The sequence below is a fragment of the Orbicella franksi genome, chromosome 12, assembly GCF_964199315.1.
Source record: "Orbicella franksi chromosome 12, jaOrbFran1.1, whole genome shotgun sequence".
In the NCBI taxonomy this organism is placed as follows: Eukaryota; Metazoa; Cnidaria; class Anthozoa; order Scleractinia; family Merulinidae; genus Orbicella; species Orbicella franksi.
The window spans coordinates 23,790,276-23,817,934 of NC_138156.1; the positions used below are offsets into that span (position 1 = coordinate 23,790,276).

Consider the following 27,659-nt stretch of genomic DNA (forward strand, 5'->3'; position numbering starts at 1 on the left):
TCATTTGCATCCAGACAAGAGCATACAGAAAAGTGTGACAAAACTTACCAGAATCTTCATCCTCTTGGTAAACTATTGAGAAGTCAAAAGGAAAACTGAAATGGGCAACATAGTCCTAAAATGCCAATAAAGTCAGTGAGAGTCATTGTTTAAAAATATCAACCTACCAAGGCAAGTGTGCAAATGTTCGGCGGCTCCTCCCAGTTTCCAACTACTGCCAAGCATGCAGTAATCCACTGGTTGAGTACAGTTCAGACAATGAAACAGTGCTTGGCAGAAGTTGGAAGCTGGGAGGAGCTGCAGAACATTTGATTGACGGTAGTGAAAAATCCATTTGCCAGTTGAGCTTTGAATTTTAGAGTCCACAATGTTATTGCAAGGTGCAGCAAGAACTGTTAACCAAACAGTACCCTCTGTCTGTTGCTTCAAGCAATGAAATGATAAACCCTAACCAATTGCCGATATAATGGATAATTATGGTGAGAAAAGTTCCCTGACCAACATCAAAGTTGTTTCATACTAATCCCTGTCATAAGATGTGTACCTCTGAAACGCAGGACACAATTACCATGTGATGGATTAGCACTGTGGAAACATGTATCATTCATTACCTCTCCTTCCAGCTTTGTTACACAGGTTTGTGTGACTCCTGACAACACTGGATCATCCATAGGCCTCCAATCTACAATGTAATTTAGAAACAAACATGCCTGTAAAACATCCCAAAAATATTGTCATTGAGCAAGCCTTGGACTGTGGTTCCATGCGATTAGCATCATTGACAGTTTTAAACATGATATGATGTGCTAGTCCGTTGTAGTAATCAGGCCACACAGTATATTTGTTATTCCCCTGACAATTACTTTAAATACTTTTGATTCAGAGTTTACTGGCAGATAGCATTGTCAGTTTATTGCAGGAAATTTAGGTGTTGACTTACTTTGAGGCAAGTCCAGAAAAAAGTGCACATGTAGGCCATCATAGTCAAAGCCTTTAGCAGACACTGTTGAGAGAAAATAAAGTATAATAATTTAATAGTATAAATTTTGTGTCAAGAGGGAAAAAAGAATAAACGAGACTACATAAAGCAAATTCAAGAACTGAATAATTTACCTATTTCCCCCAAAATATTCATCCTCAAAACTCCAGGTTCTGGCTGTAATTTTTAAAAAATGAAAACTCTGTGACTAAATATACTAATCACCATGAAACTTTTCATTTACATTATTCTGTTAAAACACTTATAAAACAAGTTGAAGCATTAAGCTTGCTGATTAAACTGCAAAATGTTACAAATTAATGATGTGGCTCCAACACAGCTTGGAGTACTCACTCATGTAGCTGATTATTTCCAAAATTCCAAAAGCCTTTTAAAGACATAAAATCAAGTCATACATCCTGTATGGACTGTACTTGATAGTATTCAACAGTAGTCACCTTAACATGCATCAAACTTACCACAGGATCAAAGCCAGATCCAACTTGTGAGGCCAGATACAAGGCATGTCTATTATAGAGCTGCAGAAAAATAAACAATGCATTTCCTCATAGACTGGTAGTAATAAATATTTAATAATCTTGGAACAATCTAACATTTCTTTAATAAACTTGCAGGCAATTTAAAAGAAACATACCTCATTGAAACTCTTAAATTCTTGTTCTCTTTGATCACTGAAATTATCAGTTGAAAACTTTTAATGCTTCACTCAGTTAAAGAGCATGTCATGAAATGAGTACCAAGAAATTCATAACTGGGAGAAGTAGATATCTAATTAATCCAGAGATATCAGCATCCATTTCACTTGATGCCGCAAAAGTGCAGCAGAGGCCTGATTCAAAGATTCCAAGATTCCTAATGCTAACTGGAATTCACATCCTGGTATATAATATTCCTTACTGGAAGTTTTACGTAAACAAGGAGCCTATTGTGAAGTATTGTATTTTTAGATTTATCTAAGTGAGGGCCAAAAGTTTGTTAGTGAAAGTCCACTATTACGTGTTAACCCTTGATAAATGAAGGCTTTACTTAGTATACTTACAGTACTTATTTACTAGCCTGCCCTCTATCTCGGCATAATAAATTATTGCACGCCTTGTTCGCAAAATTGTTAGCAACTATACAGGACCGGAAGGATGTGAACAATTTTATTCAATACTCCATATAAGTTAAATACACTTAACAATTTAATATATGTGTTTTTGGATACCTTGTCATTTGCGTGGAACAGTGCTCAATGGTATATTCATAAACCTCTGAAAGAGAGAAGTACATTCTTAAAACCGTTACACATGTGTCGATGAAATAATACCTTTAGACTCTGGGCATAATATTAATAAGTACATTCTTAAAGCCATTACTCATGTATCAAATGTTGAGACAGTGCATGAAATAATACCATTAGACTCCGGGCATAATATTAACAAATAGATCTAATGAATGAAATTGCATAACAATGTATCATCACTGAAAATTAACCATTTTACCACAAATATTCCCACTGGCAAGTTCTTTTGTTCTGATGAAGTGGGCTGGCATAGTTGTCATTAAGCACATCCATACAGAATATAAATTATACAGTACACATAATAACATGGAGCATACCTCTGAGATCATTACATGTCTCAATACGATATGGAGGTCTTTCCCCATTGAAATCAGGTTTGACAAAAATTTGGCCATTGACATCAATCTACATGTAAACAAAATAGGCATTCAAAAAAATTAATTGAAGGAAACATTTGATATATGTAGTCCATGGGGGAGGGGAGGGGGGGGGGAGAGAGGCAGGTTCTTTTACTGGAACTAAGACCATGGGAGCTGGTTACTAGAGAAAATTTTTCTCATTGTTTTTACTGTGCCTTTCAGCCTTTCTTGCTGCCGTCAGTCATCTTAGCAGACCTCTCAGAATGTTTACTTCAACAAATTTCATATGGTCACATTTGTGGCATGTGATTGCTTGACGTCCATCCATTGTGTTCATTCCTTATTTTCAAGGTTGGTTGTCATTGTATTATGAATGAGAGCAGCAAAACATGCAATCATTAAATTATTATGTTTTGCATTTCTAAGTTTGGGTGAAAGGTGAAGTAATGATGGTATGTTTGTATTTTACATTCACCTTGACAGAGAACAGAACATATTCATCCTCTTGATTGCTTTCAGTTCTAAAAGACACGAAGTACATTCAACAGTTTTTTTCTCAAATGGTATAGAGTGAATTCTGGTAGTTATAATGTGTTTTCAATATCTACACAGTCATGTAGTTTCTAACTGCACCATACTGTGCTATTGCACTATGCTATTGCACTATGCTACTGCACTATGCTAAATTTCTTTTAGTTCAAGTATCATGTTTAGAATATATTATTTTCGCCCAGATTCTGCTCATACATTTACTGATCAATGCCAAAGGCTAGTGTGCTGGGTTCAAGTAATGTACTCCCTTTATTCTTTTGAATCAACACACAATAAAATTGGTTGCCATGGTAGTAACATTCACACTGTCAGACAATCACTTACTTTCCTTCTGGAGAGAGGTCTGCCATGATATGCATGGTCTTGTAAGGAATGTTTATTACATGTGCTGTTGTCTTGCTTGTCTCAGTCTCATGGACAACCACGGGATTGGCCCGAGAAGCAAACCCTCCAGGCCGATTTCTGGAAAAGAAAATTAAAAAAATTTCCATACCACTAGGCTTTTCTGTTCTTTAGTTTATTTATTTACTAAACATAGTAAAAACATTGCTTGACCAGTACAACAGACCTTCGATCGACCTTGGTTCCAACATTTCTTCTTCTAATGCTTGTCATGTTCTTTGCCAAGAAGCTTGGCACTTCAGAAGGGCAAGTTGTAAGAGTTCTTGATTCCTAATGTCAATAATAAGGGAAGGTTAATATTGGTTACTCACTCACAAATTATTCCTTACACTTAAAGGTTTCAAGATTGATCAGTATCTTTAGATCTCTGGCAGCATGTAAATCAATTGTAAAATCAAATAAATGGGTGACAGGAATTCTCAACTGACAAGGGAATTTTGCCTTTAGTTAGTTTGTGTTCATCAAGTTCCCAGAAGTACACTGTTACATGAAACATCAAACATTACTGTATTGCAGCAACTACTCAGAAACCATAAATTAAATGAACATTTCAAACCAAAGACTAAAACCACTTGAAAGGTTTCTAAATGTCATTAACCTACCTCATCCAGGTTAACAAAACTATCACTCTCAACATAGGAAAACAATCTTTTGTTTGGTCTTCCACCCTTCTTTCTAAATAGCAAACAAGACATCAAAAAAGTGCCTAGTACTATATCTTGATAAACATGATTGTTTAGAAAACAGTCCTAAGAAAAAACACACGCTGATTGGTTAAAAATTTTGTTTCTATAACTCAATAGAAACACAGAACTAGCACGAGCTGTTGACGTAATGATGGTGCGAGCAAAGAGAATTTACATTTTGATAATCAAAGTTAACAAGGTGTTTTCCTTTTTTTGTTGCGGTGTTTTCTAAAAGAAATAGACCACATGTTCTCCGTGTTTCTGTCAAGTTATAGAAACACTCGTGAAAGTTTGGGAGAACTGGAAAAAGCTGTGGCATTTCTCGTTCTCCCAAACTTTCGCTAGTGTTTCTATAACTCACTAGAAACACAGTACATGTTTTCTATTTCTTAATTATTACTGCAAGTTGTCTGAAATTTTATTAGCTGCTAATAAAGAACAGCACTGGTAAAAAAAAGAACTTTACACGATCATTCAGGGGGGGGGGGGGTAAAAAGATTTTTAAAGGGCTTTAAAATCTTTCAAGAACCTTTAAGGTCCTGGCAAAAATTTCATCCATAAGACTTTTCACCAGGATCTTTGAAGATCTTGAGAAGATTCTCAATAAAATCCTGACAAAGACCCTCAAGGATCTTTGCAAATTGAGGATCCTTGAAAGATTTTCACTGGGGAAATGGCTGTTCTTGGAGAGGAACCCCCAAACATGGGCTTTAGGTTATAGTAACAAGTATATTCCATTGTACCAACTATTTTATGCTTGAGGTCTGTAATATCAATGCCGCGATTATAAAATGATTTAATAATTTTATACGTAACTGGAAGCAGAACCCCAGTATTTATTTCTCTAAAGTAATCAAATTACAGTCACAACAATGTTAAAATGTTCACTTGATTTCAGCTCTCTTACTGTGGTAAATGAAAATGTCCATGAACATTTTTAAGAAAGGTACCTCAATTTTAATATTTCTGCGTGGTACTTCTGCTCCAGCGGTCCAAAGTCATTATGTAAATCTTTATACAGTTCCATCTCCCACTTTAGAAACACAAAATAAAGTGAATGTTTTTAAATTCAATTTCAGCTATTTATATCACCATCCAGCCTCTGGTCTTGCTTTTGCACTAGTGAGTATCAAGTATAGGCCTTCTTGACATCACATATCTGAGCAAACTAAGATTTCCTGGATTTCTCAGCAGTCACCCCAAAACGCAGACCATGCAGACTGCAGACCATGCAGACCATGCAGACGGAGTACATTTTTTCTAACACTTGACTCACATTTTTTGCTTATAGTAACAAAATAGTGTTCAGTATGTCCTAATGTTTGTTATTTATCCACAGGTGGCACAAACTCGACATCTGACTGTTGATTCATGCGTGTAATAGACTTTCTATGGGAAATTTCCTTTACTGGTCCTAAATATAGTATAATCAAGCATAAAAATAAACTTATACACATTCTGGGCACATGTGGATAACAAACACTGCGATAAATAATTCAAGAGAACCAAAAAATATGTGAGTCAAAAGTATATGAAAAAATCAATAATAAGAAAATAAAGTACTCAGTCTGCACGGTCTGCACGGTCTGCGGTCTGCATGGTCTGCGTTTTGGGGTGACCAATTTCCCAGCCCTAAACTAAAAACAGTTCACCACTATTGTCCCCTGTTGTTTACTACAATGCTCCCAGTGGCCTGTTCCAGGCTCTCGGTCAGTGGGGATGATAAAAAAAGGGGGCGGGCAACAAGTGGGATCAGTGATGAGCAGGCTCCAGGAGAGAAAAGGACAGGGTGGGAGAGCCTGGATGCATTGTTTTAAAAGCCTCATTACCTCTCCTTTTTCCCCCAGACCCCACTTGTCGCCCACCTGCTTTTTCAATCGTCCCCACTGACCGAGAGCCTGGAACAGCAATGCTCCCAGTTGATTAACATTTCTTATTCTGATGGCAAAATTTGATTTGTGATTTCCAGTGTCAGAAAGCAAAGCTCAACAGGTCATAGTTCCAGTGTCTTCAAATTCAGAAGTACATATGTATGATAATATCAAAATCTGAGCTGCGTGTGCTGATAACTTAACTTAATTACACTGCATTATTTCACTAAATCATGTTGGTTTACCTCAGAGAACATCTTTTGCTGCCAATAAAACACGCATTCCTCTGAATCTTGGTCTTGTTTACCATGGTCTGTTTGTGAAAACAGAAAAATAAATTAAATATATTAAGCTCATTCATGAACTATGTAGCTGATGACCACCATTGAACCAATGGCTTACCACGTCTTAACTCTGGCATTTCCATTGCTTCACCAGCGACTTCAGCTCCTTCTTGAGCATTGACATTTTGTTGTGAGCCGATTTTAAACTCTGGAAGATAGCTCGCTGCTGTTACTCGCCGTAGGTTTACCCTGGTGAAGTGACACGAAATCTCAAGCAAGTGCGATAACTGAGTATAAACAGTACAAACTGACTGGCTTGAATTTTTTTATATATATCTTACATGTATAAAAATGAATTTGTAAGCGTTATGTTGAAAATAAATGGCGTTCTTACTTGACAACGAAATTCTTTGGGGGATCTAACGATCGATAATAGCCAACTCCGACATCCTCCATGAAATCCGCCATCTTTGATTGTTGACTGGTGCCCACGCTTTTCGCGTCGGTTTTGTTACCTTGGTTACAACTCTCTCAAAGAGTTTCCACTGCGGAACGCCGTTACACTGTAATCCGGTCACCAACGGGCCACAAAAATCTGGCCGCACAAACGAGGTGGTCGTTTTAACGGGTTGCACTGTAATCCCCCTCACAGTGAGAGCAAAAACGAGCAAGTTGTCATACTTCGATGGAAATTTATAGAAAAGTAGCGTAAATGTTTGCACACACCCCTCTAGATACTATACTGTGTGCCAGAACTGGGTAAAATATGTTGATTTTCTCACACTTCCGTAACATGTCAGGGAGAAAAAACATTTTTTTTCAACCAGACGAAAAGGGTATCAAAACAACTTCACTACAGCTAGCCTAAATACCATTGATTCAACAGTGTTAGCAGTCAATGATTTTAAGGGTTACTCTAACACTGTTCAGTCAGGCTAACCATAGTACCATTCAGGCTAACCACTATAGGTGTTCATCTGCTATTCATATTGTTTGGGTAGGGGATGGTGAAGGGTGGTGGAAGGTAGTATAATTACATAATAGGATACTGGATGAAAGAAATCTGGGGACTACCAAGATTGGACAGGGCTTCAGGCCGAGTCCAACTAGTCAGAGGAATTTTTTTAATTTGATTGTTCATTTAGTCATATAGCACACTGCCTGATATTATCCGTTAATTTTAATAGCTCCCACAAGCTCAAAATACCACAGAGTTACTCCACAACAATTTGGTCAACAGGCTTGAAATAACCTGTCATGGAATAAGCCCACACATTCTACTTGCATTGCTGCTCTTGAATGGTTAGCTAGACTGGCCCTCATCCCTTCCCTACTCTAATGGATCAACTAGAAAGACAAGAAACCACAAATCCAAATGCAAGTTTAATCGCTAAGTGCACATATTGCCAAAATGATAACAACACTCAAAATATCTATATTACATTGTGGCATGTTTCAACACTGTTAAAGCAAATGTCAAGTTCAAATATTGTTTGACACTAAAAATTGACTTACAGCAAATGATTTGAAAAAACACTGCAATAACTCCTGATAATTACAACCTGGTAAGGAGAATAGCAGCCACACAAATCAATGTCAATTAGGACTCCGTTAACATAGGATCTTACTTATGACAAAAAAGCTATTCACACCCATATCTTGCATATGTTGATCATGATACAAGTCTATCATCAGAAACTGTTATGTTCAAACTCTGGGCCAAAATTTGACTCTTTAAATTATCAAGTCACAGGAAAAAATAATATCGCAAAACTGTGTACACCAAAATACGTTTTCTTAATATATTATTCAAATATCTCTTTTATTGAGCATTTGGCCATTATAACAGTGCGAAAAGGTCAACAATGTTATATTTTAAGGTGCAGCAAGACTATATCAGCCAAGTGATTACTGGCATATTCTGAAGAACAAGTGCTCTGATTCAAATCACTTTGCAGAAGCAAGAATCTCCATGAACTCAGGACCAGTGTTGAAGGGATTTTTCTGATCCATTGAAACATGACATGGCAAATGCACATCCAAGCCAATCTTCTCCAAAACCTTCTTCAACATGGGCCTAAAAAGAGAACCAGAAGCAGAACAATAACTTTGTATTTCCATGATTTCTCAGCATCTAAAATAATATTCTTCCAATAGTAACATCACAGTGCCAACCAGACAAAGGAAATCATTCTTAATGGGCTGTTTAATTGTAGAAAGACCTGTGTCTTACCAACAGCTGTGAGCAATAGTGTAGTACTTCAGTGGCTTGTTGAACCCATTGAAAGTAGAGGCTGCTGAACACGTATAGGCTCCCATGTTCCTGAAGTACAACCACTCCCCAACATCAACCTGATTATGAAAAAAAAAAAAATTTGAAACCACTGATTTTACCAATAAACCAAACCACCAAAGGACACCTTCCATTTGCTGTCCATTCTGATGAGAAACATAAATATTGCACATCATTACATGGCTTGTTCTCGTAGCTGATGTAACACACACTCTGATTGGCTAATTGTTGCGCATTATCCACCCGTAATGTCCACGGGCCAACTTATAAACCTCAAACGCTTGGTCTTTACAGGAAAATCTCAAACCTTGGCCTTGCCATATTGACCTCTATTGCTTGGTCAATACAGCAAGGTGTCGGTCTGAGATTTCCCTGCAAAGACCTCACTCCCGGTTAATAAGTAGTTATTATTATATGGCAAGGCAGCAGTATTAGTTCCATGTAAAGCAGGACTCGAAATTGCAACCAATACAGTTGCATTTGCGACTTCACTTTACTTATTTGTCGCAAATTTGCGACTAGGTTTTGCCTTGAATGACACAAATTAAAAGGGTTAGCTGTAGTCTCCAAGGAAAAAGAACATTACTTGTGGATGAAAGACACAATTTATTCTAATAGAAATAATAAAACAAACCCACAGTTCTTTGATCGCCAACTGGATCGCCATGTTTTATTATTCTAAGGCACACTAAAGTAAACGACTCTCTCTCTCTCTCAAAAACTTCAAAATGGCTACCTCTGTTTGAAATCACCCTATGCATCGCAAACCCTTGACCATTGAGTGCGCCATGTATGTCTATGGATTGTGTCCTTTTTATTTGATTTTGTGACTACAAATTTACATTTAGCGACTATTTTTTACCACTTAGTTGCCAAATGGCGACTTAGGGATTTTGTTAATTTCAAGCCCTGTAAAGTGATACCACATGTCCTTAGATTTACAAAATTAGACAGCAAATAGAAGATTTTGGCAACCAAATTTATCTTAGTGACAACCATTTTACAGAACGTCACCAAAAGGTGATTTCTGAAAAACTTGAGCTTGGGGCCCTGCTGTTGAGTATATATAAAACTGGAACATACCTTGGGTAACAGTACATTCTTGGTAATACAGTCTAGGGAATCACATGTGGGACCCCAAATACTTGATGGAAATTTCTCAGCTTTTTCATCAGTACCAAAAACTTCTGGAGTCACGGTAGCATGGTCAAACACCAAGCAATTAAATGAACCATACACTCCATCATTGACATAATACATGAAACCCTGACAAAATGGACACAAATTGCAAATGAATAGTGTACAAATCAAAGCAATTTCTCAAACACATGAATAATTCATCAAGTTTGAACAAAGGAAGTCATGACCGTGACAGTGTTTGGATATCTGATCCTAATTAGCATAGATTTTGATAATTTTATTTCTCCATTTTCTCCTTAGTTTTAGTTTCGATTGAGAAGATATATCAAACACCCAAGACAGTGTTTGAGCACATTTCCAAACACCTAGAAGTTCAAAAAAAATACTCCACTGCACGTCGTATTTTCAACTCTCCTGTTGGTGTTTGGAAATGGGGTCAAGCACAGTCTTTCGTGTTTGATATATTACATCTTACACTTCTCTAAAGCAACAAAGGTGTGTTTCATAAAATTACAAAAAGCATAGCGCATACAAAGTTTTTTTCCTGGCTACAACTCACCTGTTTGTCAGAGTCCTTATGGCCAGCAGCTTTGACAGACTTGTCATCTTGTTTAAATTGACTCCCCTTCACAGTGCGGCGTGCAAGAACATTTACAACAAGGGTAAAGGCAGAGGCAGAATAGTAACGACCTGGTTCTGCTATGATGCGAACACCTGAACTTGCTGGGAAGTGTTCTTCCAGTAATGGGTTCAGGATGCCACAAACCTGGGAACATAAAACATAATTAATTTCGTTGTAAATATCTTTCTCTTAATGGAATGTTGATGTCTGGCACACTTCAATCATTCCACCATCATCATCAGGGCTGTCATTAAGTGCCATAACCAGTACCACCTGCTATGGCTGAGTATGCTTGATTTTCCCTTGGTGCTATGGGTGAAATTGCCTGTTGTTGATAGAGTTCATCCACAAAGTAACAAGTTTGCTATGGTGTGGAGAAGAAGGCTACAGGTGACTCAAAGCTTAATGACAGCCCTGATCATATGTGTACTCTACTCTGTTAACAAAAGGAATAAAAAGAATGGAGTTTACCACATAACTCGACAGACAAACACCCATTCCAAATCTTCAATGACATCTTGTGCTTTGAGACATGATCTGACACCTTAACTACATCAAAGTACATTGAAGTACATGCAGCAGTTGACGACATAAATCAACACTTCAGTATGTTAAATTCTTTGTACATTTTATCCCCGCATTTTTTTTCTGTGTTTATGTATAAATGAAACTTCTCATAATTGTGATTTGTGCTTCATAACTAACCTCTTCAAATGTTATAGCAGCATCTGGTGCTCCAGGAAAACCACCACCAATGTCTAACAAGGTGAAGTTATATCCTATGTGAGCCTGAAATTTGGCAAATAGTGACAGCATTAAGCAACTGGTACACCTGCTTTCCAGAATTGATATATTTAACCTTGGTCTGGATAACATTTCAAATTTAGAAAACAGTCCAAAGAAAATATGTGCAGTGATTGATTAAAAAGCATGCTTATATGACTTGATAGAATCACAGAACTAGCAGAAGCTGTTGACGTAATGATGGTGCAAGCAAAGAGAATTTACATTTCGATGATCAAAGTTAACAAGCTGTTTTCTTTTTCATCGCAGAATTTCCTAAAAGAAATAGAAAACTTGTTCTCTGTTTTTCTATTGAGTTCTATAAACACTCGTAACAGTTTCGGAGAACTTGAAAAAGCTGTGGAAACACTCCCCTGTAGGTTCCTGTTCCCACAGCACTTCTCATTCTCCCAAACTTCCACTCATGTTTCCATAGCTCAATAGAAACACAGTAATAGAAACGCAGTACATGTTTTCTGTTTCTTAATGAATACAATCTTTTCCTGTCAAAAGCAACCTTTCCTTGTCATTATTCTTAAGTGTAAAATCTCACAAAATTAAGTGTTTCCCAGCACAGGCCAGAGGAGGGGCAAAAGAATACTAGTACCAAAAAATACCATGTAACTTCACTTACCCCAAGGTCAAACACACTTCGAGCAGCTGAGACAGCAGTTCCAAAAGCACTTGCATCATAGCATCCACTGCCAACATGAAAGCTATGTAGAAGAAAGGAAATTTTATTTCACTGTGCTGGTAGTAGAAGATACACTTTTTAAAACACATGAACCGGCTCAGAGAGTACATGTAACAGACTCATCATGATATGTGTAACACATTAAGAGAGGGCAAGTTGTTATCATCACAGCCATCATCAACACAACAAAACAAGTTAAAAAAACAAAAGTATACCTCACTCCAATCACATTCAATTTCAGATCATGGGCAACCTTGAGAAGGTGGCGGCATTGTTTCAGGGGTGCTCCATACTTGATTCCTAGCTGTTTGAAACAGAAATAAAATTATTACATACTGTTTATTATATACCCAAGTACAGTGTGAGGTGGTAGATGGCAGGTAAGGCCTTCATTCATAGCCTTGATGCCATAGTTACTATCATAGTTAACTTATACCCACTATCACGTCATGTTATACAACAATCACAAAAATGCACATACCTGGCAGAGTGACTTGGAATCATCAGTTCGGATGCGGAGAAGCAACCTAGAAAATGTCAATAACATATTTGAAACACATTAACATTAACAATTTCAAGACAGAATAATCCCAAAAATTGTTGATTTCAAACTTTATTTCCATGACTGTTACCTGGCAGTTGGGTACAACTCTTTGATCTTGTGTAATTCCATTTCATTATCAAAAGTCATTAAAGAAATTCCATGTTTTGCAGAGAACCTAAAACAATATAACATTGCTAATGAAATAATAGTTTGATGTTTTTCTTTACATATATGTTGAATCAAAATCACTAAAAAAATGTTTATTCTAACAATGAAATATGAGTTATGTTTAAAATAAAAATATTCACAGGTAAAAAGACCCGGCAGGCTCAAAAATTGGTTTTCTTTGCACCTTGTATTATGTTTTTGTTCCATTTGCTAAATTTGTTTGTTTATTTACAGTATCCACAACAGTACCACATACATTGAAACTTTGATTAGTCATCTCATTTTAAATTCCATTACAGTGCAAACTCTCAATTTTTCAAACCTGAAGGTAACTCCAACCAAAAGTCATTTCCCTCCTCTTAGTCGGACACTGCAGTTTTACCCCCGATTTCTCAAACTGCTCAATTTTTCAAACTAATTCCTCTTACCCTCAGAGGTTCAAAAAATTGGGATTCCACTGTAGACAGGGTTGTAGCTAACAAAATAGTCTCCCAGCTAAGATTTTCATTGAGCTGGTCACCATTTTTCACTAGGGACCTGGAACAAAAAGTTTGTCCACAATCTTTTGCAACATCTTGAATGCAGCTGCCAAGCTTCATGTTTACAAGAAGGGAGATGCAGTACCGTATTTACCCGTGTATAAGTCGAGCCCCAATTTTTGAGGCCAAAACCTAGATTTTCTTAATTTCCAGGAATTTCTTGGTAAACTTATCTTAGAAAACTTATTTCTTAGAATTATCTTTCAGCTACCAAAATATGTAAACAAATCACAGCAAGTTTCAACGCACAGTTTTAATAAGCTTATTACAGCACGTATACAAGCGTTTTACCAAGTTTAGAAACACACGTGCATGAGGGCTTTCTGATGATAATATTTGTCAAATGTTCACAAAATCCAACATAAGGATTTCAAAAGAACCTTTTTAAGTGCGAAGAGATTAAAAGTGGCTTTATAAGACAGGCAAAACACCAAACAAGCTCAAGACTTTCAAACGACCCCATAAAACAAGTGCAAAGTGTGCGTTGGGAACTTGGTAGCCAAGCCTTGAAATCGGTCGAGTACTGGTACAGAAGTCCTCACGCTCATATCCTGCCAGGTTACTAAGCAGAAAAGTTCGAAGCACAAAAGATGTTTTCTCCAAGTGGCTTTACTACAGCTTTATTTACAGGAAAAATATTGGTTCTTTATGACAAAATTGAGCCAATGAGTGTCTACAAGATTCAGGTTAACATTTAGCAGATAAATGTTGATGCATTTTAACTTGAAGCTCTGATATAGAGAAACAGATCACCAAGCGAACATACGTTGTAAATTGTGCTGCCGCTTATTACATGTTTGTTAACACTGAAAGACAATTATTATGCTAATTATTTGACTGGCACTTGGATCTCAAGTTTTGACCCATGTATAAGTCGAGGGCGAATTTTTGGACTGATTTTTAGGTCTTGAAAGGTCGACTTATACACAGGAAAATACGGTACATGGAAAGAGAGAATGCTAAACAAATGCTCAAGACTAGATTTTGTTTCCATTATACTTGTTATAGTGGCACCGATACTCGAGGTTGTCAGGAATTTATTCCAAAGTTTTCAATTAGTCAGTTTGATATGGTTTAGATCTCAAATGGTTGTATGTGTGCAACCTAAAAACTGTTCGTTGTCCTTTTCCCTGTGACCGCCCACCAAAATCCAGCTGGAGATCACCTCTTTCTTGCTGGCAGCAGCCGGTATTTAGTGACAACCCTGTGTACATGTAATTAACATCAAATGAAGATACCTCTGTTCTTAACTTCTTCACTAACCTTATATGAGATGCTTGTTTACATGGATTTGCATACACAATTTTTGAGGGTGAAACACCCATGCCCAGCATTGTCTGCATTTCAGTCTACAAAATAAATAATTATTGAAGACGTTAACTCCACATAGCCACAGTCGTTGTAATAAAACATCTGTTGAGATGTCTACTTGTCTAACAGTCACAGAAGGTTAGGTCATGGAGGCAGTGTGGCCGAGTGGTCAGTGGCCAACGTGTCGGACTTGCAATCGAGCAGTCCCGGGTTCAAGTCCCGCTCTGACCACTACCTAGGTTTGTTTCAGGTAGTCCAGAGTTCAAATCGTCGGCCACACATGTAAATAACCAACTGGTTTGCCCTGGCCACTTGGGATTCTTAACAATGTTATGATCAATTTGAATCATTTGTTTTAGTTGTTTGCTCACCCCCACTAACCTTTGTGCTATAAACGCTGCGGAGGGTAAATAAAGGTTATATTTATATTTATGTATTTATATTTAGGTCATGTACCTTGCTTGCACAATCAAATCCAATTCCTAGCCCTGTTAGCATCTTAAGAATTATTGGATCATTGTTACACTTCATTGCTGAAAAAAAAAAATTATCAAACATGCCTTTCAGTGGGTCATGCATAACTTAATTCAGTCTACCCAAGAGGAAGTGTCACACATAGCTAGTAATGCTATACTGCAAAACTTTAGATTATCCTGCAAAACTTTAGCAGCATCCACTTTTTCAGGTTGATCAAGTTTTACGGAGATCCAAGATGAAACCAGCCAGTAATCCACACAGAATCACTTGACATCAATAAAAATGCCTTGATAGGTAACTTTGGCAAACTTACCATAAAAGGGCTCAACTCTAGGAAGGAGAGAAACCCACTTCTTATGTTTAAGAAGAATGTCAGCCAAGTCTACAATGTAGAAGGCATCATCAGAGTCCTAGGGGCAAATAAACCATGTTAAAATTATACCACTGAACCAGCCCAGATATCCAAAGTACAGCGGACAAAAACATAAAATGTAGAAATCGACCAAGAACCAACCTCTCGACCTACAGTGCTAAGTTTTTGTTCAATTATGTCCAGGCAGGTCAAGTCATCCCTCAGGATGTCGACAGAGACACCATCTCCAATTAAACACTTCATCTTGAAAATGATTTAAAAGGAAGGCTGTAAATAAAGTCTCAAATTAGTAAGCTAATAATGAGCTATAATGAAATATACTTCTTGTAAGCACTTTAAGTGCAACTAACCCCCACAACGATTTTTCCTCTAATGAAATCTACTAGTTTTCCCAATTACTTCAGTGAAAAAATTATCTTGATTGGTAAAATCCCCGAGTTTCTACAGGAATTTAAAGTTGTAATTTCTGCGGCCACGACTGAGCAAAAGAGGGATCTGGGTCGGGCTTCTAGTGACATCATCCGATGAACTGGTTGAAAGCACTCAAGAGACGTTTTGCAGGGCTTTGAGCACTATGAAAACATATTTGGGGAATCTGTCCTACATATTTTATCAAAAATGGATGAAAGAACTGTATCATCTAGCAATACATTTCAGTCTAGCTACGATTAGGATGGCTATGGTGCATAATTTTTTTTTTTTCGATTTTGAAGTGCAGGTCACAATGGACAATTTCCAGCCCATTTGGCTTTTTCAAGGTTAAAACAATGGCTGAAGAGTTAACTTACAGCTATTAAAGAGTTATAAAGAAGTCAATGAAGAAGAAGAGTGGTAATTTGACTTTGACTTAACTTGCAGATTTTGGAGTGTCAAAACATTTCTGGATTCAAACATTCCCCTCAGTTTCCCAAATTTTCCCCACAATGTAAGCTTAAAATGCAATGGAGTCAAAGTCCAGCCCTGCCTATTGCTCCAGATCAGTGGTTGAAAATAAATTTAACTCAAGAGATAAAAACACATAATCGCCACGATTGGCAAACAATATGCAAATGTGAGATAAACTCCCAGGGTAAACTGAAACTCTCGTCTAAATTGCCTGACACCGCTAACCTGTGTGAAACAACAACAAAAAACATGTCACACTACTTGCTATCGTGCGCTAAAGTGGAGGCTGTATGGTGACAACACCAAGAGAACTAATCTGCATACGACGCTTCTTTAAATACTCTTACGGAACCCTTGACGGTTCATAACAATGAGAGCATATTTGTCTGCTAATTATTCAAAAGCGCAGAAAAATTTGTCTTTTCGCTTCATTATTGTCGCCCAACCATATATATGAATGGTCAATTAGTGTGTACGAACATAAACATTGCAAGTTACACATATTTGCATTTTTCACACTAGTAATGAATTATTGTAATTTATCGTAATTTCGGAGGGCCACATGTTTGTTAGCTTTTATTTGCTATTAAGTGTCACCCTTGTTAAAGATAGTCTCTTTACAAATCCTTCGACATGATCTTGACAAAAGGTTCAGTATGGTATCAGTTAAATGATTACACTTCTCTTTCACTGTTCTCTTGTTTTAAAAGTCCTTTTTGCACATGCTAAATGCATATGCATATATTCTACTCAGAACCAAAACACTGTCACTCTTTCAATAACATCAGAGACCAACTTGTCCCATTCTTCGCTATTTCTCGGTCGTGGCTGTGGAAAAGGTCAATTATACAAACTTTAAAAATTCATAGAAAATTTCTGAAAATAGCCACTACAATAATTTTTTCACAGCAGTGATCAGAAAAACAAGGAAATTTATTTTAGCAAACAAAATCTGGGAAGTTAGTTGCACTTAAAGTTTCAGGAAAGTTTCCAGAAATTAATACCAGAATTTTTGTCCCCTTGTCCCCTTGTCTTTGCCATGAGCACCAACGCTTGTTCCCAAGAAGATTTTTAGCACATCAAAGCTGCCCCTGAACAGTTGACAAGTACATGGCTGTAATGTGTTGAAGTGCATCTTATTTCATGTATGATATGGTCAGGACTGACAGCAATAAAATGTAAAGTCTATCAAAAAAATACGTCCGATGAAATGAGCCTTTGGCACTGGCAACCCTCAAAGTGTTTGTCTTGTTTTATCCAAGGCAGAAAATCCGAAGCACTATCCACGGAAGATCATTGAAATGATAAGTTATAAACTATCATCCAAAAATAAAACTGTTTTAGACCAAGATTTATTACTAATCCACGAAGACTGGCATAAAAGTTAAACAGTACAATATACAAACTGCACTTGCAGACAAATTAACACATGTAAGCTTTAACTGACACGTTGAGAATATCTACTGGCATGACACGGCTGTGTCCTTATTGGCATATGATATAATTACACCACAACTGCTTCTGCCACGTAAAATCTACTTCGAGTTATTTCGCTTCTTTTGCAAGGTGTAAACTACTGCAGGACTTTGTACACTTAATGTTGTTGAGGGGATTCAAGCTTGGTTTCTATACTTACACAACTTTTATTACCAATACACCCTTAGCAAACGCTAGCTTGGGTCGGAATCCACGTTGAAGGTAAATTCGAACTTTTCCTTCTTCAGGAAGTCAGCTTCTGGACAGTTAGAGTAGATCTTCGCAGTGTGGCCGCCCTAAAATACGCGAGAGAAAGTTTGATAGAACCGCCATTGTTTCAGTCAACATGGCTTTCGACGTACGAAACTACTAGAAAATCGACTTAATTTGACGGAGAAAACGACTCACCTTCACCGCAGGCTCGCAGCAGACAACTCTTCCCTCTTTTAAACGCGGAATGGTGACTGTTTTACCTTGAAATCTTTACGAAAAATAGTGAAAACGGACAGACTCCCCAACATGAACACATTCACTTAGAACAAGACCGTGGCTCTGAGGGCGCTCGACAGACCATGTGAGAACTTCATGATGATTGGCTAGTTTTTTCTTGCACTTCTATTGCGTAAGCGGAGTAAATGGAACGAAAAAATAGGAATGAAAGGGAAACGTCCGAAGAGGGTCATGATTGTTTTACGATAGCTTTTGGGGTAGGGTAGCCCGGAGGAAGGGTGGTTTTCGAAAATTTCCAAATTACAGCATAAGAAAGAATACTAAAAGGACAGTCAAGTTGTTCTTTCCCTTCTCCCGCTTCCTATGTTGAAGGTTTCTGTCTGGACAATAGACTATTTCGTTTGTTCTTCAGCCGTTCAAAATGTCAATCTTTCCATCAATAAAAGGATTTTTGGATTTGTGCTTCTAGCAGACGTCACTGATGAGTAGTTGCAGTTTTCCATGCAAACAAGTAATTAAAAAAATTAGGTAACTTAATCTTTAGAATTTTGTGATATTCTGCCCATCATGGTATACCAGTTGAATACCGTTACTCTCACTTTCGATGTACATGAATCCTGAACAAATGCGATAGAAACTTCTCTGACGTCATAGCGCACTTATGTACAAAATAGTTGTACCCAGGCGGGTACCCAGGTATATTCTCTTCCAGGTGTATTTTGAAAATGCCTTAGATCTTTCAAGTCAAGCGCTAGTTTGAGGACATCAAACTATAGCGCCTCCAACAAATAATCTGATAAAATCATCAAAGCCTCCCTCTTCCTCCTACATAAATTATGAACCGTACCCAGGTAGGACTGTTCAAGCTGTAAGATCTTTACCCTTTTATTAGGCAGTGTTGCCTACAAGTGGTTGGACTATGCAACAAACTGCAGTTGAACTGAAACACTTGCCTGACCCCGTGTTACCACTGCATCTTTGTTCGTTCAAAGACTCTTCAAACTTACACTCACCTGTCTTTATCACGGACCATAACTTGACGATAGGAACACGAAAATACAGTCGAAAATGTTACCTACTACCATCTACTACGGAGTTTAGCGCTGACCATCTCAAAAAGTTTTCTTGTGGCAAAGATGTTTGTTATATTTTTACATGATGGTCTCTCTCTAGGACTTGCACCGGTATCCAGTCACTTCGCCCCATGGTCATTTCGCCCCCAGTCACCTCGCCCCAACCAAAAGTCACTTCGCCCCATAATCGAAGTAACTTCGCCCCATACAAGAGTCACTTCGCCCCATACAGAAGTTACTTCGCTCCATGATATAATTTAAGTGTATATATGCTTACAATATTGTCTCTATTTGCCTAACTGATGTTATAGTCGTCCCGATGTTGATGACATGTTTGTAACTGTTGGTTTCACTCGCCCCAATCTCTCTCTGTCCCCCACACCATGCCGATGTGTCTGCCGATGTCGCTGACGCTCTCGTCGGTAATTCGCGCTCGTTGATCGATGGCCGATCAAATTTCAAAACTGTAACCCTGTAGAGTATGGATTGCATGTAAAAACCTTTTTGTTAAACATGTTCGTAGTTAAAGGACTTAAAAAGCGACCGAGATCTTGGCGTAGTTAAAGTGCGATTGTCTCTAAGTATCTAAATCTCTTTGTTTGATTACGCGCGTTGTTTAGTGTTCACTTGTAGCACTCACATAGCAGCAAAGTCAAACAAAGTCCGTTGATCGATCGATGGCCGATCGTATGTAAAAAATTTTGAAAACCATCCAACGACTTTTACCCTGTAAAGTGTCAACCGCCTGTAAAACCTTTTCTGTTATATTTGACCTTGGCGTAGTTAAAGAAATATTAAATCTAAATATCTTTGTTTGATTACGCGCGTTGTTTAGCATTTACTTGTAGCACTTACACAGCAACGAAGTCAAACAAAGTCCCTTGATCGATCGATGGCCGATCGTGTTTGAGAAACTTTGGAAACCATCAACGGCTTTACGCGCGTTGTTTCAAGTGCTACTGAAACGAAATTTTTGTATGTGAGATTTTGCTTATTAATAAAGATTCAACCATACTTGGAAACACTGCAGACTTTTTTTCCGCATACGGTTAGCGAAAACTGCTTTTTCAGCCGTTCGAAGTTGGCTGTTTAAGCCCAAAATTGGCAGCCATCTTGGGGCGGCCAAAACAGCCTAGTGACGTCGGGTAACCCGAAAACACTGACCCCCGGTCCGTAGTGGGGGTCCGCGGACCGGGGGTCAGTGCTTTCGGGTTACCCTAGTGACGTCACTGGTTGTATTACTCTCATGCCGCGCTGAAAATTTAGAGTGATTGTGGGAGAAGAGAATACTGTTCGAAGCCCCCAAAAAACATCTTAAGGACATCTCAAAGCTGTAAAGCAGACAATAACAGTAGCCTTAGACATGAAGAGCTGGAGAGTAGATCCTGGGGCTTTTTAGTCTATTTAATTGGATATTTGCAGGATATTTTATGTAAGCAAGCAAACGAGTGCGAGTTCTTAAATCGCAAAATTATCGGGACTCTTGGTGAAATTGGCGAAGTGACTGAGGGCGAAATGACCGTGGGGCGGAGTGACCGTAATTCCTTGCACCAGCTGTCTGCCTGTCAGTCACCGTAGTGAGGTTTCTTTTTCAGCGACCAAAGAAATGTGCTGCGGAAGTGTGGCTACGCGAAGACTAGAGATACAGAACAACATTTCACAAACGAGCGTAGTATAGCGCGTAAGTAAAATATTATTTTTATCACGAGAAAATGAAATTCATATCTTTAAGCCATGTAGTTGTCTTTTTATTGCGAATCTTCACTGGCGGTTTGGAAGGTGGAAAACGTCATCAATATCCACACTAGGAGTGAGGACGTGCAAAATACGCCAATCGGGTCCCGAACGTGGAGCTGAACGTGGTTTCGTATGAATTTTACGAGTGGTGTTTTCTTCCGCGGGCGGCAACAGCATAAGATCAGATGTCCTCTTAGGAAGGAGCTCATCAAAAGGGCAACTTTCCCACATTGTTTGAGGGGACTCTAAATCGCGTGCAATTGTGTTGAAACGACAATAATGCCTTCAAGTATAAAAATACGCGGTCAACCTAGTTGTCACAAGTTTTACACATATTAAATCGAGTAAGCGAGTGGGCTTGAAAAGAACTTTCCAGAACACTCAAACAAGCCCCTACGGATAATAAATGAATTAACTGCAAGGCCGTCGGGGAACGGTTCGCACGTACTCAAGGAATCATTAATAGCATCATTTCGAACAGAAAATTCTTTTAATAAAGCACTTTATTTACAACATTGCTGGGCATGAAGATGCGTTAAAAAAGTATAAATTATTTTCTTCATATTTACATAGGCAATGTCTTTAATAGTCAATGGAATATTCTCTTACTAAATGTGGGTTGCAAATAATTTATGTGTATGAAATTCGTCAGATATTCAAAATGATGAGCAGATAAACAGATTGCTACACTTCTCTGTGAAATCTTTTGTCTTAATTTTTTATATTAATAACTATTGCAATATTAGTTTTCAGGTAGACTGCACCTTTGACGTAATATAAACAACAAAACAGTAAAACTACAAGAACTCCCAATTACAGAATGTTACACAAATTTAACTACCTGTAGTGTTTCTTTGCAGGAAAATATGTATACGTGTAACGCCTATAATTTATATTAATCATTAAATTGTAAACTTAAACATTTTGAATGTTAAGCATAGCAAAAGGAAGTTAACTAGTAAGCTTATTTACACTTATTGCATTTGCCTTAATATTTTTTATCAATTTATAAGCACACATTGCTATCACAATAAGGCAGTATCAAGAAATACGGCCAAACTCTGAAGATAACTGAACATTGCACAACTGAATATGAACATTTATATTTACAATGAATAAATTAACTCTTCTTTGGAACTTGTCAGAACACATCTCTCCAGAGCTCTAATCACACTTAAGCACAGGTCACTATTTTTAAGATTCACAGAAAAATGCAAAGAATGGCTTCCAATAAGACATACACACACACAAAAAAATGAGGTCATGGTGGTTTCCTGGCTGGGGATCAGATTGGAAATAAAACTTTGACACTTTTTTTAGATAAAACAGGACCAAAAAATTCTTTTTAACACTGTGAACTAGCCTTTGGGAAAGGCTGATGCAACATGTATTAATATTACACTAGCATTGTCCTTCATACTGGTCCGACACAGTTCATTTACTTGCTTGGTAGTAATGATATTGCATACTTCACCATGCCAATGCATTTGTCTATTTCCATAAGCTGGTGGCCCTTTCTGAAAGCTCTACTCTGAACTTCAGCATCAAGTTACTATGAATTCCCCGACAGAGTTCCCGATGTGTGTGTTGTTGTACTCATACTTGACGGGGCTAACACCATGCTTGGCAAAGAGTTGCTTGTGATCTGAATAGGCTGTGTGTTTATAACATTGCCACTGGAGACATTTAGAGATGTTGGCTGCATGTTTGTAGCCACCTGGTTCAATTTATTCATTTCCAATTGCCACCCTGGAACTTTTTTGACTGTCATATGTCTTCTTGCATGCTTGGTCAAATGATCTGACCTCATAAACCGCCGTCCACAGAGAGGGCAAGCAAAGCGCTTTTCTCCAGTGTGAGTTCGCCTGTGTCTCGCCAGCTCATCAGATCTTGCGAAACGCCTGTCACAGTTTTCCCACGTGCAAGGAAATGGTTTCTCTCCTAAAAAGATACATATAAAATTTATTAATGATTAATTTACAGATAAAATGCTACTGCTTTATTTCCTAAGGGGTTTAGGCCTGAAGTACCATAAACAAAAAATTTGAACTATGTGAACCACGAAGAAATTCAACACCAAATGAAGAAACAGTATTACATAAGAAACTCCAAGGACAAAAAATAAACAAAAATTGAACAAAAATTGATGATAAAAGAAAGAAAGCAGAATCTTTCGATAAATTGCTAATTGATTTCCTTTATACACGAAAACAGTAATTTTTTGACTTATTTCTACACGCGCGAAGAGTTTTGCCCATCACGCAGCACGCGCTTTGTTTCACGTGATGTGTCAATTGTGGGTGTATGACAGGCACGACATAGGAGTGTACAGGGCTGGTCATGAAACCTGAATAAAGACAAAATCCCGCGATATCAGGAACGGCCCTGACAATTTACCTAGAACTAAAAAAGGATTTCACTAAATAAAGTTACTCTAACAGAAAAAGCCCAACTTTTAACATTATTCAAGTAAGAAAGATGCTTTTAGTAAATACCTGTATGTGTTCTCATGTGAGCTTTCAAGTGGGAACTTTTGAAGTAAGTTTTTCCACAGTTTTCAAACGAGCAAACATGATTTCTTCGGCGATTGGTCTGGCTCTTTGCACCTTCGCTTTCCTGTTGATTCTGGCCTTGAAGCTGAGGAAGAAGTCCTGCCTGAGTAACGATAAAATTTCTCTGCTGTAACTGGGAAATGTTGCTGACTCCCGCTGGAGTTCCGTTTGTGGTCACGGGGCAAAGTACAACTACAGCGCCGGCTGGCAGATTTCCTCCGCCGTTTGTGAGCAAAACTTGATTCACATTAACTCCTCCTTGAAAGACCTTTACAGGCAATCCAGACACTGTAGCTGATGGTGCAGTCGTGGTAGAAATCGCTCCCAAACACCCGCTCCCAGCAGTTGTACAAAGTCCACTGTTCCCACGAGGAATTGGTTGCTCGACTGTCGTTTGAATCACTTTGTTATCGAACTGTGTGGGAAAAAAAACGAACTGAATAAACGACAAATACATCAAGAGAGAAAAAAATATCCTAACCTACACTGGGGCGAACGCAATCGCTTTTTTTTTAACTTCTCACCTTCTCTGGTTCATCCTCGACGGAAGTGGTACTACTCAGTGATGCGCTCGACGAATTTCTGCTAATAGAAGAAAGACCAGAGTCGGGGCTTGGAGTGTTTCTTTCTGCGTAAGGGGGCGACCACTGACTCATAGCGAGAAGTGACTGCACAGCATCTAAGTCGACATTCTCTGTCGTTTCACTTTGACACTCACCATCCGAAAGCACAGAACTGGAGTCCTCCTGAAGTAAACGCAAAAGAGCGTAAATGATAAGCTTAAGTGAATGAAAACCTTCTGGGTTAAACACTCCTAAACCGATCTCACTTACTTCCATCTCTTTACACGACGACGAAGGCGTTGAAGGAGGAGACATAGGAAGAGCGTACATGACTCTATAATATTCGTGTAAAAACTCTGAGAACTATGGAGAGCGAAGGGATTTTTGTTATCGTTTTGTGTTGGTTGAACTTAGGTCAGCAATGAAGATCATGCAGTACAGAGGGCGTTGAAGGGGTTGGACCAATCACAATGTACTTCCGGTAAAATCAACCAATCAGAACGCTTTATTCATGTGAACGGCGCGTGAATCAAACTGTTTTCACGTGTAGTCAGAGGCTGAAAACGAACTTTGTCCCGCGAAACGGACAAGGTTTGTTTACGTTCCAGCCAAGGCCAAAATAGAGGCCACGTGATAGAGAAATCAGCTTCGTTGGCCATTCGTGACAACAACAAACCGGATAATTCTCTTTTGGACCAAGGTCACGCACACGGACATCAAAGAAGCAACGGCAGCATTTTCATAACCACATTATTTTCTGAATTCGCTCTAATTGAAAATATCCCTTACATAACAAACTGGCATCATACACGTACTGCTTCGCCGCGCCTCGCCGCACATCGCCTCGCCCACACACAGGCGTTGTTAAAATTGATTTTGGGCAAACCCTTCGCTGAGATCATATTCAATTTGCGGGAAAATGCGTTAACTCAAAAGAACAATACCAGATCTCAAGCTAAAAGTGAGTAAATTCCACCCGAAAGTAAAAAAAACGCAACGGAAGTGAAAATAGGTAGTTCTTTTTTCGGTTGCCGCCGTCTATTACTGGTTTTCCTACGGGTAACGTTTTAAACTGGACTTCTCTGATGAGTATTTTCACCTTGTTTTCAGAGGGCGCAATGTTCAAAGTTATCTCCTTTGCCAGTGCAGTCCATTTATATCCTAGCAATTTGAAAACTTCGCATTATATAAGACTTTTTCTTTCTTGTTCTCGATCACCTGGCGGATTGAAATTCAGTGTGGTGTCCTTTGTTTTATCGTAATGAGAAATCAGATGTTGATAACTCTTGAACACTACAGAACCAATAACGTGCTTTAGGTCTGGAACTGTAAAATGGAGAAGAAAGCGTCTAGTTGAGAGGGTCACGTCGGCTTGGTTCGACGTTTTTATTGAGCGTGAACTCGCCACATATGTGTAATTTTTTTCTTTTCTCTTATGCTCCTGTTTAAAGTTTGATTTCTAAACATTCCCTAAGAAGTCTAGAACGAAAACTGTCGGTCGATGTTATTGATAATACTGTCATTATTATTTGTACTTCAGTCATAAATTTAGGTGCCTACTCCTAAAGTTTTTGACAGAAAAAACACGCAATTGAAGTCCATAACATGATTTGTAAGCAGACTTCCCCAGTTTTCTCCGTTTCGATTGCGTTTCGACTGGTCGCTGCACGGAATAATAAGTTATTATTTTGTTTATGTTAATTTTTTGTCAATGACTATTTTGTTCTCACCGTCTGTTCGCGTACACGCGCAGTTCTACGAGTCGTGAAGCTTAGTCACGTTTCGCTCGCAAATTAAAGTTTGATGACTTTTAACCGGGTTTAATAAGGTTAAATATAACCACGATTAAGATTCCCCGATAATAATTATGTTGCTTGATCAGGCGAGACTTCTCGTGTTAACTTAAATTTGCTGCTGGTACTTGAAAATCACCTTATGTAAAAAATCTTTTGTTATAATCTGTCTGCAAATATTCCTGAACTCGCGAAACTTAAGTTGTTGACTATCGTATGTATTCGCAAAAAGATATTGAAAGAGAGCTCTGTGCACAGCAAGCAGAAATACGTCCGGTTCATATATTGTCCAGTTATAACCTGTTCCCTTGAGATTTGTGCAAGGAACAAAAACTTAAGCTTACCTCTGGATTAGAAAATTCCTGAAGGATAGAAGTTGGAATCAAGGCATGCGCATCAGAAAAAGTGATCTTTCGATTTGTTGCTCCCGTCTTGCTCTTATTTCGTTTCATACTCTTAACCTGATGCAGTTCTTCGTTATAGAAGCAATGTGCAATATTTTCCAACGGGAAGAGACTTGCTCCATGAACTGGCTTTCGTTTCCGCAGTGCTGTTTAAAATGTTCGGTCTGTGGGGGGAGGTGCGGGGGTGTATAGAAATATGAAGTTTGACTGACAGACGTTAATCAGAGTGTGGATCTAAAATAAACATTGTAATTTATTTGACTTGAATCTATGTTGCTGGCCTTTTTGTTCGAAGTAGACACTAATCCCGAATTACCTTAAGATCGCTTTGAACCGTCCGGCCGTCCCAGCTGACGCGGTGTCGGGGTCCCAGATTCCAACACAAAAGCGTGACTGTTCCCACTCCTTGCATTTATACTATCATCATTTACAATTCCTCTCACGGTTATCTGAATCCCAGGACTTTCTCTCTTTGACCATGAAAAATTCTGGTACAGAGAAATTCAGTCAAGAAGAGCACGACTGCAAATCTTTTGTTGAATAGTCCCTATTTAGAATATGGCTCCAGGGAGGGTTCTCCTCAATTTCGCTTGGTCGTTCTGGTGTTGAAAAAGATTCTAGACGTTAGTTTGGGTAGCGTGTGATCAAGCCTTCATTTCCTATGTCTCTCCTACGGAGAAGACGCTTCTCTCTCCGGACAAAATAAAATAAAATAAGCATGATCCCAGGTTATGCCCGGTATTTGTGCCTGTGATCAGGCAGAAGTTGCCACGAGATGTTCGCAGCACGTGGCCGTCTATGATCCGGCATTTTCGTGCCAGATAGGTTTACAGACGTTGCCTGTCACGCAAAATGGTCAAAACAAACTTACAACAAAGGATTTTTGGTACTTTTGATAAAGTTAGAACCCGTGTCAATTGGCTACCTATGACATCTACATGGTCCGTACAAGGTGGAAAGTGGACTCGGGTACCTGAATTTAATCCTAGCTGTAAAGGGAAACACTTGAGGACCTGCCAAATCATATGGGAACTTTGAATTCTGAAGCCCAGGTCGAGGTAAGTTCATGATTATGTAATCCGCTCAAGTGACACGTGAATTCCGAATCCGTGCGGTACAGTGATATTGTACCAGCAATTTACAATAGTTTCTTTTTCTTGCACTCTGTGTGTCTGCCAAGTTTTCATGCGGCCACTGAGGCTCGGGTCGAAGTTACCCCGTGATCCATTTCATACTACACGACTGATTACTTTATACTAGCGCTCATTTAAAAAAAGCCTTGTCACTGTGGTTTGATGCTATTTTCTCAAACATGTCGAACGTTTTTTTTTTCCTCGATGTTT

The 27,659-nt window shown here is 38.4% G+C and overlaps 3 protein-coding genes across 8 annotated transcripts in view; all 3 read right to left on the reverse strand.

The window, feature by feature from the left end:
• Nucleotides 1–7,728, reverse strand: part of LOC145463291 (tectonic-like complex member MKS1) — a 23,420-nt gene extending 15,692 nt beyond the window's left edge. For 2 of the 3 annotated variants that reach the window (XR_014041309.1, XM_081447034.1), the window contains exons 1-16: nucleotides 6,834–7,728; nucleotides 6,558–6,688; nucleotides 6,401–6,468; nucleotides 5,235–5,317; nucleotides 4,201–4,273; nucleotides 3,765–3,868; nucleotides 3,521–3,658; nucleotides 3,120–3,165; nucleotides 2,603–2,690; nucleotides 2,208–2,253; nucleotides 1,635–1,671; nucleotides 1,459–1,518; nucleotides 1,114–1,156; nucleotides 941–1,003; nucleotides 612–682; nucleotides 1–115 (exon numbers count right to left, since the gene is read on the reverse strand). The exon at nucleotides 1–115 is cut by the window's left edge. Coding sequence is in view for 2 of the 3 variants with exons in the window: in XM_081447034.1 (XP_081303160.1) it covers nucleotides 1–115; nucleotides 612–682; nucleotides 941–1,003; nucleotides 1,114–1,156; nucleotides 1,459–1,518; nucleotides 1,635–1,671; nucleotides 2,208–2,253; nucleotides 2,603–2,690; nucleotides 3,120–3,165; nucleotides 3,521–3,658; nucleotides 3,765–3,868; nucleotides 4,201–4,273; nucleotides 5,235–5,317; nucleotides 6,401–6,468; nucleotides 6,558–6,688; nucleotides 6,834–6,907 (1,240 nt within the window). In the remaining variant the exon portion in view is untranslated. The remainder of the gene's footprint in view (nucleotides 116–611; nucleotides 683–940; nucleotides 1,004–1,113; nucleotides 1,157–1,458; nucleotides 1,519–1,634; nucleotides 1,672–2,207; nucleotides 2,254–2,602; nucleotides 2,691–3,119; nucleotides 3,166–3,520; nucleotides 3,659–3,764; nucleotides 3,869–4,200; nucleotides 4,274–5,234; nucleotides 5,318–6,400; nucleotides 6,469–6,557; nucleotides 6,689–6,833) is intronic. The other variant, XM_081447035.1, reaches the window with a different exon arrangement.
• Nucleotides 7,729–7,809: 81 nt separating this feature from the next.
• Nucleotides 7,810–18,319, reverse strand: LOC145463295 (ornithine decarboxylase-like). Of its 2 annotated transcripts, XM_081447041.1 has the most exons (15): nucleotides 18,153–18,319; nucleotides 17,905–18,040; nucleotides 15,525–15,650; nucleotides 15,324–15,420; nucleotides 14,990–15,066; nucleotides 14,486–14,571; nucleotides 12,604–12,690; nucleotides 12,453–12,498; nucleotides 12,187–12,275; nucleotides 11,912–11,993; nucleotides 11,200–11,283; nucleotides 10,432–10,638; nucleotides 9,816–9,998; nucleotides 8,673–8,791; nucleotides 7,810–8,516 (listed from the first exon to the last, which is right to left on the reverse strand). In XM_081447041.1, exons 3-15 carry the CDS (start codon nucleotides 15,624–15,626, stop codon nucleotides 8,387–8,389), a joined length of 1,389 nt encoding a protein of 462 aa, XP_081303167.1. In that variant the 5' UTR covers nucleotides 15,627–15,650; nucleotides 17,905–18,040; nucleotides 18,153–18,319; the 3' UTR covers nucleotides 7,810–8,386. The 2 variants fall into 2 exon arrangements, with proteins under 2 accessions (XP_081303167.1, XP_081303166.1); XM_081447040.1 differs by having other exon boundaries at nucleotides 15,525–18,040.
• Nucleotides 18,320–21,475: 3,156 nt separating this feature from the next.
• Nucleotides 21,476–27,010, reverse strand: LOC145463296 (uncharacterized). Of its 3 annotated transcripts, none has more exons than XM_081447043.1 (4): nucleotides 26,633–27,010; nucleotides 24,081–24,302; nucleotides 23,500–23,971; nucleotides 21,476–22,945 (listed from the first exon to the last, which is right to left on the reverse strand). In XM_081447043.1, exons 1-4 carry the CDS (start codon nucleotides 26,726–26,728, stop codon nucleotides 22,557–22,559), a joined length of 1,179 nt encoding a protein of 392 aa, XP_081303169.1. In that variant the 5' UTR covers nucleotides 26,729–27,010; the 3' UTR covers nucleotides 21,476–22,556. The 3 variants fall into 3 exon arrangements, with proteins under 3 accessions (XP_081303169.1, XP_081303168.1, XP_081303171.1); XM_081447042.1 differs by having other exon boundaries at nucleotides 26,257–26,719; XM_081447045.1 differs by lacking the exon at nucleotides 26,633–27,010 and adding an exon at nucleotides 24,390–25,535.
• Between the last annotated feature and the right edge of the window lie 649 nt (nucleotides 27,011–27,659).

What these genes read in the sequence shown, in the direction of transcription:
- LOC145463295 (XM_081447041.1), bottom strand. Translation starts at nt 15,626, where the DNA reads ATGAAGTGTTTAATTGGAGATGGTGTCTCTGTCGACATCCTGAGGGAT. An exon ending in GAGTTGTACCCAACTGCCAG is followed by an intron (nt 12,499 to 12,603) that starts GTAACAGTCATG and finishes GACATTTTCTAG; the next exon opens with GTTGCTTCTCCGCATCCGAA. An exon ending in TTGAATGTGATTGGAGTGAG is followed by an intron (nt 11,994 to 12,186) that starts GTATACTTTTGT and finishes TCTTCTACATAG; the next exon opens with CTTTCATGTTGGCAGTGGAT.
- LOC145463296 (XM_081447042.1), bottom strand. Translation starts at nt 26,364, where the DNA reads ATGAAACGAAATAAGAGCAAGACGGGAGCAACAAATCGAAAGATCACT. An exon ending in AGGAATTTTCTAATCCAGAG is followed by an intron (nt 24,303 to 26,256) that starts GTAAGCTTAAGT and finishes CGTTTACTTCAG; the next exon opens with GAGGACTCCAGTTCTGTGCT. An exon ending in TCGAGGATGAACCAGAGAAG is followed by an intron (nt 23,972 to 24,080) that starts GTGAGAAGTTAA and finishes TTTCCCACACAG; the next exon opens with TTCGATAACAAAGTGATTCA.